This window comes from Mus caroli, chromosome 8 (genome assembly GCF_900094665.2).
Source record: "Mus caroli chromosome 8, CAROLI_EIJ_v1.1, whole genome shotgun sequence".
NCBI classification, from domain to species: domain Eukaryota; kingdom Metazoa; phylum Chordata; class Mammalia; order Rodentia; family Muridae; genus Mus; species Mus caroli.
This window is the reverse complement of record NC_034577.1, coordinates 86,152,184-86,165,109: the sequence shown is the minus strand read 5'-3', so window position 1 is coordinate 86,165,109 and position 12,926 is coordinate 86,152,184. Positions and strand designations below refer to the sequence as shown.

General features: G+C 45.6%; 1 protein-coding gene across 2 annotated transcripts; it reads right to left on the bottom strand.

The window, feature by feature from the left end:
• Positions 1–613: 613 nt before the first annotated feature.
• Positions 614–8,967, bottom strand: Arl2bp (ADP ribosylation factor like GTPase 2 binding protein). 2 transcript variants are annotated; one of them, XM_021169736.2, is made up of 6 exons: positions 8,671–8,967; positions 7,925–7,986; positions 4,871–4,977; positions 3,891–3,976; positions 3,066–3,162; positions 614–2,027 (listed from the first exon to the last, which is right to left on the bottom strand). In XM_021169736.2, exons 1-6 carry the CDS (start codon positions 8,706–8,708, stop codon positions 1,926–1,928), a joined length of 492 nt encoding a protein of 163 aa, XP_021025395.1. In that variant the 5' UTR covers positions 8,709–8,967; the 3' UTR covers positions 614–1,925. The 2 variants fall into 2 exon arrangements, with proteins under 2 accessions (XP_021025395.1, XP_021025396.1); XM_021169737.2 differs by lacking the exon at positions 8,671–8,967 and adding an exon at positions 8,342–8,526.
• Positions 8,968–12,926: the final 3,959 nt, after the last annotated feature.

Here is a 12,926-nt window from a genome sequence, read left to right as displayed (position 1 = left end):
AGCATCTCAGTGATGGGCTACAATGGGCCAGACTGTTAACTTTCTTGCCCTGGGCCAGATGTAGCATCATTGGAGGAAGCACATAGCATCTGTCCAAGTTTGTGGACCAACACACAAAACTAGCAAACTTACATAGAATATTAAACTATTCTTGCAGTCTGCCTGCCTTCTGGGTCTTTTTGTTTTGAAAGATTATTTTTATTTTATTTCATGTATGCGCAGTGTTTTCCTACATGTATGTATTTGCACTATCTGGGTGTCAGAAGCCAGAAGAGAGCACTGGATCCCCTGAAGCTGGAGTTAGTGTGAGTGCTGTGAACTGACTCAGGGCTCTCAGCCACTGAGCCACCTCTGCAGACCCTTTGCCCGCCCCCAGTATTTCCTCTCTGTATTTGTCCACTTCCTTCTTTCTAACCAGGCAGGCTGAGCAGCAAACCTTACTGAGTGCTTTCAGCATCTGCCTGCAGCCCTGATTATAGGAGGGGCAGGAAGGGGAAGGTCACTGAGAGGTGACAGTTACAGAGCTGGCCAGAGAGGGCCTTTGATCTCAAAAGACCAAAGCAACAATAACCGGAGGTCAGTAGTTACATTAAAATGGACAATGCGCATCAAGTGATTATTCTTGCCAAACACCTCAAATTTTACTCATTTTACAAAAGTACTAAGTGACACACAGCTACAGAAAAAAACCACGGAGCTTAGCCTATATCCCTTAAAGTCAAATGGTCACATGGAAAGTCAGCACGGAGTCTGTTTACTATAAAAGTTAAAGTCACAAGTATGCATTAGGACTTGAACTGTTTTCTTCTTCTTCCTAGAGATGTGATACACATGCTTTCTGTTTGGTGGCAGTCCACCAAAGATGACAGAGGACCAGAAATCTGTGTCCTGCCACCCACCCCCACCCCCAGGCTGAGCTGGATCAGGGGAGCATCAACTTAGCAGGAGAGATTGTATGAAAACAAACAGCAGAGTCCCTACCCCCCAATAACCCCCACCCCAGCTCACTGGCCTACACGAAGGACTGCACACCTCGCATGCACAAGCACACCTCGCATGCTGCCCTGACAGAGCCANGCTCCACTTCTAACACACAGCCTGTTTGTTCTGGTGCCCAGCAAGGAGAACCCATCGGAAAGCACATTTGCACTCGCAACACTCACAGCTACAAAGCACACAGCATATAATACTTTGATCTTTAAGTGGTTGATCATGGGCATCCCAAGATCATACTCACTAGGTTAGCCTGAGTTTTCATCTATAAAAATAAGTTTCTTAAAAATAATGCTTAGAGTCATAGAGAACAGTAGGGCTACATCAAGACCAGCAGGACTCACTGGTGAAAGGATTGCTAATGTAAGGTTGGGAGTTTATCTTCACATGTGGGTAAAGGGCAGCTCTCTCAGTGGATCCCCACAGCCAGTCAAGCTGTAATCGCAGGAGATTCAGAAACCAGGGCAGACAGCTGGTCTGTAACTCCCTAGATCAACATGCCCAAACAAAAGCCCCATTGAGGCTGAGGCCTGAAGGGACCCAGGTGAAAACTGGGAGAACAAATACTCACTAAAGCCTGCGGGATGAAGGGCTCATAACAGTGTGGTGTCCACACTGTTGACACACTACACTACCATGTTGCTGGAGGATAGCCCCCAGGTGAGGTGGCCAACCCAGGCCTGTGCCTGAGGAGCCACTCAGAAGCACCTGGAGCAGGGAACATGAGGGTAACGGACTAAGGGAAGGAGTTTCTGGACAAGGGCCAGCAAGGTCAGTCGTATTTTCCAGGACTCATCAATACTTCACATGAACAAAGGGCTGTGGCACAGTGGGTCTTTGCAGGATACACCTGTCATCATTAGCCCATGTTTCTCGGAGCCTGCTGGTCTGGTGAACTCATGTCAATCACACCGGTTGTGTGAAGGTGGGACCTAGTGCCGCAGGTTGTTCTGGGAAGCTGGCGTAGAAGATGACTTACACAGAGAAGTCACAACCAAGCCGCTGCTTAAGTCCAGTCCTCGGCCTTCCTTTTCCTACAGGAGAAACCAAGAGAACTTCAAGACACCAGGAATGGGGAAAGCTTTCCGGACTCAGGAGCATCTGGGATGGGGGGATGGTGGGGATAGCAGGAAGGTGTGTGAAGTGCCAAGGAACATACAGAGAGGGGCAAGGAGGTTTACAGCAGGCTATTTCCTCTCTCAACTATGGCCCTAGTCTTTCTTGGGGGCCGAGAAATGGCTCAGTGGTTAAAAATCACTGACTGCTCTTCCAGGGGACCTGGATTTGATTTCCGACATCCTAGCATCCGACTGTCACTAATTGCAGTCCTAGGGGATACTACCTGATCTTTTGGCCTCCATGGGCACCAGACATACATGTATGTGGTGCACAGACATAAATGCAGGCAGACACTTATACACATAAAAAATAATAAACTAAATTTAAAAATATGACTAACTGGGAATGGGCATGGTGCCATGCTTTTAATCCAGGTTCTCAGGCAGTTGAGGCAGGAGGATGTCTGAGTTTGAGGCCAGCTTGGTTTACATAGCAAATTCTAGGGTATATAGTAATACTCTGTCTCAATAAATGCATAGAGAAGTAAACAAGGTGGCTCCTTTTTCTTTTTTTTTTTTTCTTTCTTTTTTTTTTTTTTTGATTTTTCGAGACAGGGTTTCTCTGTGTAGCTCTGGCTGTCCTGGAACTCACTCTGTAGACCAGGCTGGCCAGAAATCAGAAATCTACCTGCCTCTGCCTCCCGAGTGCTGGGATTAAAGGTGTGCACCACCACGCCCAGCCTCCTTTTTCTTTTTTAAAGGAGCCTGCATGAAGTGACATAATGAGACTTCTTTGTTGGAAGCCCTGAGCCTGTTTCATCAAAACATAGAAAGGTCCTGGCCAGAATGGAGCAGCACTACATATTCTCAAAAGCCACCAAACTAACATGAACCATTATAAGGGGGCGGGGGACAAAAGACAGAGGAGGCAGGGCAGGTAGTTGTCTTCATAGTGCTGCCCTCTAATTTCTGTGTGGTTCCTTGAGGCTAAGTAGGCAAGCAGTCATAACTTACTGCTCTGTAGTCCAGGAACATCTCCTTGAAAGCCAGAAAATCCGTGAATGTAAGCAGCATGTCAAAGATGTCACCAGCCACCTCATCTTTGTGGTGCCTGCAAAAGACAGAGTGATGGCGTTGTGAATGAACAGGAAGACAGACTCCCTTCAAGATGCATAGGCTAGGCATGGTGGGGCATGTCTACCAGCACCTGGGAGGTGGAGGCAGAAGGATCAGGTGTGTGACCAGCCTTGGCTATAAGAGACCCTGTCCCCCGGCCCCATCGCCCCTAAAAGTGGTTGGTGTGAGGGTTCAGTGGTTAAGAGCACTTGCTACTCTTGCAGAGGACCCAGGGTTATTTCTAGCAGCCTATGGACACTCAGAATTGCTTGCAACTCAGTTCTAGAGGATCTAAAACCCTCCTCTGGCCTTTGGAGGGTCCTGCATGCACACGGTACACATAAACTCATGCAGGCTCTCACACATACACATACATTTAAAAATCTCTTAAAAAGCCGCTAGACAGTGTACTTGGGAGGCAGAGGCAGGCGGATTTCTGAGTTCGAGGCCAGCCTAGCCTGGTCTACAGTATGAGTTCCAGGACAGTCAGGGCTATATAGAGAAATCCTGTCTTGAAAAACCAAAAAAAAAAAAAAAAAAAAAAAAAAAAAAAAAAAAAAAAAAAACCAAAAAAAAAAAGCCTTGCAAAGGTGTAGAGGGCCTCCCACTCCCACTCAGGACCCAGCCACCCAGTGTTCTCAGTGATGACAAGGAGAGAGTGGGGTTTCTTCAGTCTAGGGGAGGGAAATGAGAAGCACAGACCCAGAGTCGGGCTCAACTCACTGCAGTGTGGTTGTGAAGGCCGCCATGTTGAAGCCTGGGATACGCTCCAGCAACTGTTCTTCAATGTACTTCTCTACCAGGGAGATCTGCAGGACACAGCGGAGACAGGGAGGTGTGGGTCCTCTGGCCACTACCTGAGACCCTGTGTGTGTGTGTGTGTGTGTGTGTGTGTGTGTATGTGTGCGCGTGCGCGCCTGCACACCTCCACACACATAAGCCCTGAGTGCAGATGGCGGCAGAGGCCAGAAGAGGGTGTCAGATCCTCTGGAACTAGAGTTACAGGTAATTGTGAGCCACTGCTGCTTTGCAGTCCTCTGGGAGCCATCTGTCCAGCCCTATGCTTTTTATATTACTTATCACTACTGGGTACATGATGTATGTGAGTGGGCATGGATGTGCTACAGTGTGCATGTGGACATCCAAGGACAACTCCTATGGAAGCAGCTCTCTCCCTTGTCTTTACGTTTTACGCACTGGCTGCTTGGCTGGCGCTGTTCTTTCACAGCAGACCATGGGAGGTATCACAGCTGAGGGCAAGGCATGCTGAAGGCAAACTTGTTTTAAACCAGAAGTTGCAGGCTCACCAACTACTTCATGAAAACCCTTTAGGAATAGCTCCAAGATCTGGCAAGAGAGAAATGATCTAAACCAGATTCTAATCAGCCATCCCCCGGCCGTGCTGGCATATATAAAAAGTAAACTAGCGCCAACTTTTTTTTTTATTAAAAAAATAATCTTGCTCAACAACTTAAACTAACTTGAAATTTATTAGGTAGCTCAGGCAGGCTTCTAACTTGAAGCCATCCTCCTGCCTCAGCCTCTTGAGTGGCAGGTGGTTGCAGGTGCCACCATGCTTTATAACATTTTTTTTTATTCTAATTTAAACTTTTTAATAGTATATATTAATTATGCATAACAGATCTAAGTTCAGATTTTAAAGAAATCTTAATTTTCCTGGTAGGAGAAACAGATCTACTTACATATTCATTAAATATGGGTGTATAGGTGAGTTTATTCTCTTCTGTGTCTTCAAATTCCTGGTAGTACTTGTCCATGAAGTTTCTCTGCAATAACTGGAACTCATCATCTGATACAATTTAGCAAATGTATTTGCAATTTAGTACAATTTAAAATTTAGTAAAATATACCTAAAATTTAAAATGTTAACCTTTTAAAGTAAGTACTTGTGGGCTTATGTCTTTGTGTCTGTTTCATTTTTAGCTTTTGGGATAGGATTACCATAAATACATATTCTTGGCTGACCTGGAATTATAGACCAGGCTGGCCTTGGACTTGTAGCTATCCTTCTGACTCTGAGTGCTGGGTTACAGCTACCCACCGTAGCAGGCAGTGCTGGTGCATAGCTTTAATCCAGCACTCAGGAGGCAGAGGCAGGGGGACCTGCGTATGAAGCTGATCTGGTATACAGAGCGAAAACCAGGTACACAGGGCTACATAGAGAAACCTTGTTTCAAACAAAACAAAACAGAACAAAACATAAAAAGGGCAAACCACACACATAGAGAGACAGAGAGAGAGAGAGAGAGAGAGAGACAGAGAGAGAGAGAGAGAGAGAGAGAGAGAGAGAGAGAGAGAGAGAGAGAGCTCATGGGCCAGCAAGAGCCATACAGATACACTAATTGCCCATGAAGAACTATCCGGTATCTTTCTTTAACATGCTTGTTAAATTACATTTTCATTTACTCATTTTTTTCTTTTGTTTTTTTGTTTTTCGAGACAGGGTTTCTCTGTGTAGCCCTGGCTGTCCTGAAATTCACTCTGTAGGCCACGCTGGCCTCGAACTCAGAAATCCACCTGCCTCTGCCATGCCACGCCTGCAATCCTAGTTCTTGGGAGCCTGAGGCAAGAAGACAGGAAGATCAAGGCTTGCCTGGACGTTAGACCCTAAAAACAAAACTCTCAACACCAAACCAACCAATAAAACAATGCATCAAGAATATAAAGCGGCCGGGCAGTGGTGGCACACACCTTTAATCCCAGTACTTGGGAGGCAGAGGCAGGCGGATTCCTGATTTCAAGACCAGCCTGGTCTACAGCATGAGTTCCAGGACAGCCAGGGCTACACAGAGAAACCCTGTCTCGAAAAAGAAAAAAGGAAAAAAAAAAAAAAGAAGAAGAAACCCAAGAAAAACAAAACAAAACAAAAAAACAAAGAATATAAAGTGTATTGGCTGGTTTTGTGTGTCAACTTGACACAAACTAGAGTCATCAGAGAGGAAGGAGCCTCAGTTAAGGAAATGCCTCCATGAGACCCAGTTGCTTCAAGCCATACATAGTGGTCCATGCCTTTAATTCCAAGAGAATAGATCTTTGAGTTTGAGGCCAGGCTGGTCTTCAGAAAGTTCCAGGACAGCCAGAGCTACACAGAGAAACCCTGTCTCAAATAACAATATCAAGGGGGCTGGAGAGATGGCTCAGTGGTTAAGAGCACTGATTGCTCTTACAGAGGTCCTAAGTTCAGTTCCCAGCAACCACATGGTGGCTCACAACCATCTTTAATGGGATCCAATTCCCTCTTCTGGTGTGTCTGAAGACAGTGACAGTGTACTTATATACATGAAATAAGTAAATAAATCTTAAAAAACAAAACACTATCAAAAACAAACCAGAAACTAAAGAACAAACAACACTGTACTGGCTGGTTTTGTGTGTCAACTTGACACAAGCTGGAGTTATCACAGAGAAAGGAGCCTCCCTTGGGGAAATGCCTCCATGAGATCCAGCTGTAAGACATTTTCTCAATTAGTGATCGAGGGGGAGGGCCCAGCCCATTGTGGGTGGTGCCATCCCTGGCTGGTAGTCCTGGGTTCTATAAGAAAGCAAACTGAGCAAGCCAGGGGAAGCAAGCCAGTAAGCAGCACCCTCCATGGCCTCTGCATCAGCTCCTGCCTCCAAGTTCCTGCCCTGTGTGAGTTCCTGTCCTGACTTCCTTTGGTGATGAACAGCAGTGTGGAAATGAAGGTGAATAAACCCTTTCCTCCCCAACTTGCTTCTTGGTCATGATGTCTGTGCAGGAATAGAAACCCTAAGGCAAACAACAACAAAAGAAAATGAAGAGAGCCAATGAGATTTGACACCCAGTTTCCTGCATGGACAAGTGCTGTATAGGGTTAGGGTTTATGTTCTGTCCTATAGCATGAAAATGTTAAAGCTCAAAACGATATAACAACCACAAATTTTCTTACTGCCTGTGTGAAATAAAATTGGTCAATATCACCTGAAGCCTGGCCAAGAGCTCTGTCCTATCTGCCAGTTAACTGGTTTCCCTAAATTGGTCTCCTCTGAAACCTTCAATCAATGGCCATTAATTAAAAGGCATGAGAGCTTAGAGGGCAGAGCCAGGACCTGAACTCTCCTATCTTCTTGCCTCCACCCACCTGTGCTGAGACGACAGAGGTGTGCCACATACTAGGTTTGGGGTTCTTTCTTCTTTAAATTATAATTTTACTTATTTTGTTTTCGAGTAGGCGCATGCCTGCTACAGCCTGTGTATGGAAGTCTGAAGACAACTTTAGGGAGCCAGTCCCACCTTGTGGATCCTGGGGATCACACTAAGGTTGTCGGGCTTGTGGGTGAGTGCCTCTACCCACACTGAGCCATCTTGCTGACCCATAGATTGTTTATAAAGACAACAAAGCTCAGTATGGCTTGCTTACTATTACATTGTGTGGTGTGTTAAAATTTCAGTGTTTTGAAAATCAACTCTTCAAATTTATTTCTCTGCATGCCCTTATAAGCAGAGGTTTGGGGTGTTGAGATGGCTTGGAGGGTGACCGGAGATCAACCCTCAGAACTCACATGAAGGTGGAAGGAGAGAACCAACTCCACAAAGTTGTCCTCTGAGCTCCACATAGCCATAGTCTCCTGGCAACAACCCCACCCACGATCCATCACACAAGTAAATGAATACATTAAAAAAAATTGTTGTAAAGCAAGGGTCTACTTGATTTAAATCAAGGAATTGACCATAGGAACTAGAGGGGCACAAGTCACTTAGTAGTGTCGAAACTTACCCATAATAATGTCCTCTAAACATCCAACCACAGCATCAAATTCTGCATCAGAGGCGGAGGAGCTGAAAAAACACATCAGGATTAGTTGCCGGTCCAAATAGTTATTTCTTGAGCTGAACTTGTGTTTTCTGTGGGTAAGGGCATTGAGCCCAAGGCCTTGCACACACCAGGCAATCACAACAAAGCCCACTAGCATTTTTTAAAATGTAAGATTCCCAACGTGCATAAAAATGAACCTCCCATCACTCAGTTTCACCAATCAAGGATTATTGTCTAGTACAGAAATTACAAACACAGGAAAACACTCGTGACGAAAACCCGTATGACAAGTACAAAAGCAGCCAACAACTTGGGTAGCTGAGGCTGGTGCGGCACATCTTCAGACTTCCGCGTTTATTACCCGCGGGATTTACTCACCGCATCCTGGCTCTTAACGCCACACCTATCTGCTGGTGAGTGTGACCACACGCGGGAGCAGCACCGGCCTAGGGGGTAACTGGTCAGGAGTGGCTTTAGACAGGCGGTGAGGCCGCCGCCAGCCTGGGCAGCTCAAGGCCTCTGGGTTTTTGCTAACGGCCACGATTGAGACCAGAGGATTGTGATGGAAGCGCTGGTAATCTGTGACATATGCCCGTGGTGGACACGGGAAGAAAACGCCCCGCTAGAGCGGAGCCTCGACCGGCCAGCCCGCAACCCAGAGGACGTCCGCAGGCCGAGGTCGAGCAGACCCTGGCCGCTTCACTTACAAGGACAGCGCGAAGCTCTCTTCTTCTAGGGCGTCCATCGTAGGGGCGCCGCAGTCACCGGCCCGGGCCCGCGGCCCTGCCGCCTCCTACCGCGCCCGCCGCCGGGCCGGGCTCCTCTCTGGCCCGCGCGGCCTCAACCGCATCTAGGGCCCGCAGAAGGCCGCACCCACGCCCCGCCCGGCGATCGCGCGAGGACAGGGCTGCAGCTCCTGGCTGGGCCCAGCGCCCGCCAGCCTCTCGCGGGGCCACCCCGCCGGTGTGTTAGGGCAGGCGGAGCTCGCAGCCCCGCCTCCCGTCACTATGGTTACCCGCGGTTCTAGCAGCCAATCACAGCCTCAGGTTCCTGGTCTCACGCAGAAGACTGCAAAAAATGGTGGCAGTCAGTCGACTTTTTTTTTTTTTTTTTTTTTCTGGATGAAAGAATGGGAGCCAAGAGCCTCGGTTTCTTCATTTTCAATTTAGGAATTGTAAAGATCAGGTAGTTGAAACCGTGTTTTAAGAGCGTTAGAAATAGCCAAATTGCTCGAAAGCCAGTCTCATAGTTTGTCCTAGATAATGCAGACGTCTGATTTACTAGAGTTACTTCTTGGAAATATGGAAGGGTCCACGGCATTAAGTGGATGACTTGTAACTTAATTTGTGATCTTCAAATCAAAAGCAGGGCGTTGTGGCATGCGTCTGTACTCCCAGCACTTGGAAGGTGGAGGTGTAAGGGCATTCAAGACCTGCTCAGCTACATAGTGAGTTTGCTGCCAGCTTACTCGCACCAAACCCGTAAACAATTATTAGGCAGTAAGTGGTTCCTTGGATAATTATGCAGCACAAAAATGTTGACAAACACTGAGAGAGATGTAATCAGAAATTGAATAACTGCTTTGGAGAAAGTCCCCTCTAAAACTGCCACACCATGAAGAAAGGTTTCCTGGGATTGCCACCCCGCCTCCCCCCCCCCCCCCTTTTAAGCATGCCTCTTTGGTGGTCTGATAACTTTTAGCCAAATGTGTAGTACATAACTAGAAAATTTATGGTATGAATTAGGGTTACATGGTCAATCTGAATCATTTTGGAATGGACATAAAATGTGTGTCCATGGATTGGGACAGCATCAGGAACCAAGATGATTTCAGAGACACTGGAAGATCAGAGTATCCTGGGCAGTGTCAAGTGAAGACAGGTGTGCTGGTAGGGTTTTTGTCAGCTTGACCTGAGTGACCTGGAAAGAAGGGAACTCAGTTGATTTTGTGTGTGTCTGTCTTTTTCATCAAGACAGGGTTTCTCTGTGTTACCCTGGCTGTCCTGGAACTTACTCTGTAGATCAAGCTGGCCTTGGACTCACCTGCCTCTGCCTTCCAAGCACTTGGATTAAAGGCCATGTGCCATCACCTCCTGGTTTTGAATGTGGATTATTTTAATGATTGAGGGAAGGCCCAGTCCTCTGTGGGTGGTGCCATATCTGGGCAGGTGTAGGATCTATGTAAGGAAGCTCAGCACGCTATGGAGAACAAACCAGTTAACAGCATTTCGTTATCTACTTCAGTTCCTGCCTCCAGGTTCCTATCTCAACTTCCCTCAGTTATGGACTGTTGTATGGAAGTGGAAGCAAAATAAACCCTTTCTTCTCACAAATTGGTTTTGATTAGTGTTTTGTCACAGCTCTGAAAAGCAAACTAGGACAAGCATCTAAAAATTCTGTTCCATTGAGCACTGGTTAGACAGCTCAGAGCAGACAGCTAAGATCCTATTAGACCCTTTTTCTATATCCTATTTACTTCTGAATACATACATGAACTGCCTGCTGATTCCAAATCATGGATCCAAGGAGAAAAGGAATGAAAATTTTATCTCCACTAGTTACCTATTGCTATTTATAACCCCTCCTCTCCCGAGAAACCTAGTGAACTAAAACATTTCATTTACTTATTAATCTGCATTTTGGGAAGGTCTTGGCAAGGACATCTTTTTTCTATTTGGTTGCATTGGAGCTTGAGATGGCTTTCACTGAGCTCAGGTGGGTGGCAACTTAGTGGTGGCTCACGGCTGGGAGTTGGTGAGGATTGTGGTGGTGGTGGGGTAGTGGCTTGGGGAAGGGTGTCAGTCCCTCTCCATACAGGCTTTCTGGAGGTGTTTGGGTTTTCTCACACAACAGCAATTGGATTTGAGTAAGTATTCCTGTCAGGCATGATGAAGTACACCTTTAATCCCAGCACTTGGGAGGCAGAGGCAGGTAGGTATGTTTGAGGTCAGTCTGGTCTACAAAGGGAGCTCTAGACCAGCCAGGACTATGAGAGACCCCGTCAAAACAAACAAACAAACAAACAAACAAACAAACAAACAAACAAACAAAATACCCTCCCCAATATTCCCACAGATAGGAAGCAGAACCCTCAGGTAAGATACTCTACATATAAAATAAAATCTGGGGAAAAAAAAAGAGGCTGAAGAAATGGCTCATAGATTGACAACTTCATGTTCTTGAGTTCAGTCCCCAGCAACCCCCTTATCAGGCAGCTCTAGCTCTGGAATTCAATGCCCTCTTCTTTAAAAAAAGAAGCACTGGGGAGGAAGAGGCAGGAGGATCTAGGGCTGGAGAGCTGGCTCAGTGGGTAAGAGAACTGACTGCTCTTCCAGAGGTCCTGAGTTCAAATTCCAGTAACGACATGGTAGCTCACAACCATCCGTAATGAGATCTGATGTCCTCTTCTGGTGTGTCTGAAGACAGCTACAGTGTACTTACATATAATAAATAAATAAATCTTTAAACAAACAAAATAAAACAAAGCCCCCAAAACCTATATCTGTTCAGTGTGGTGGTCCATAGCTTTAATTCTAGCACTGGGTGGCAGAGGGATCTCTGTGAGTTCCATGCCAGTCTGGTCTACATAGCCAGTTCCAGGACAGGCCAATAGGAACTTCACAGTGACACCCTGCCTCAAAAACAAAAATCAACAAAAGAAACACATAATTTCCTAAGTGAATAGGCAATTGTACAAGATAGAGAGTGGACAGCCTTGGAAAGAGCTGTTTTTCAAGGATACAAATTCAAGATGGTTAAAATTATAAAAATCATTTCTTATTGCAGTAGTTATTTCCATTCCTGTGGTTCAATCATTATTTTCTGGAACTGCAAATAGCACTGTGATTTTTTTTTCTTGCTTTATATTATTCAAAAGGTGTCCAAAAAAGAAAGAAAGAAAGAAAGGAAGGAAGAAAAAAGAAAAGGAAAGGAAAGGAAAGGAAAGGAAAGGAAAGGAAAGGAAAGGAAAGGAAAGGAAAGGAAAGAAAAGGAAAGAAGATAGCAGGAGAGATGGCTCAGCAGACTGGTTGATCTTCTAGAGGACCTAAGTTCAATTCCCAGCACTCGTGCAGCAGTTTACAACTGTCTTTAACTCCAGTTCCAGGGCATCTGATACCCTCACACCGACATATGCAGGCAAAACACCAATACACATAAAAATAAATTAAAAAAGAAAAATATTTTAAGTTGGGCAGTGGTGGTGGTGCATGCCTTTAATCCTAGCACTTGAGAGGCAGATACAGGCAGGTCTCTGAGTTCAAGGCCAGCCTGGTCTACAAAGTGAGTTCCAGGACAGCCAGGGCCACACAGAGAAACCTTGTCTCAAAATACTACAACCAACCAACCAACCAACCAACACCAAACCCCAATTTACTATTTTTCTGGCTGAAACTCTAAAATTTCCCCCAACAAATCGCTGGGGAAATGCTGAAACTTATTTGTTTTGTTTTTTCCCTCTGATAGCAATGCACTGACTGTAAAAATAAATAAATATATACATACTATTACATACATACATACATACATACATGAAATAAAAGTCTAGTTTTCTTGCAAAGCAGTTATATTCAGCAGAGTGGCTCCACTGTATCACCATGCAGCTTGCCACCTTCTCTACCTGAAGTATGCTTCCTTTTAAAGCAGCTTCAAGATGAATTTACTTCCTCCCAGAATGTTTTAATGACTTCACTGCTGAAGCTGTTTGATAGTCCCAAAGTTAAAAAAAAAATGGAAAAGCAGGACACCTTAGGAACAAAGTTCAAGGAGGGACTTCTAGAAAGCTGGCACTTTCCTTCCTGCAGTCATTTGCCTCCTGTTAGGTTTTCTGCCTCCCGAGCTATTCTTTTATTCTCCAAAAAGAGGGCAGAGTCATCCTCTTAGAACACTATCCAGGCACTTTCAAGGTTCATAAACACCTTCTTGCCTTTTTCTATTGTATTTAGGAGGAAATACAAGCTCCTTA

What these genes read in the sequence shown, in the direction of transcription:
- Arl2bp (XM_021169736.2), bottom strand. Translation starts at nt 8,708, where the DNA reads ATGGACGCCCTAGAAGAAGAGAGCTTCGCGCTGTCCTT. An exon ending in GAGAGCTTCGCGCTGTCCTT is followed by an intron (nt 7,987 to 8,670) that starts GTAAGTGAAGCG and finishes GTGTTTTTTCAG; the next exon opens with CTCCTCCGCCTCTGATGCAG. An exon ending in GCCTTCACAACCACACTGCA is followed by an intron (nt 3,163 to 3,890) that starts GTGAGTTGAGCC and finishes TGTCTTTTGCAG; the next exon opens with GCACCACAAAGATGAGGTGG.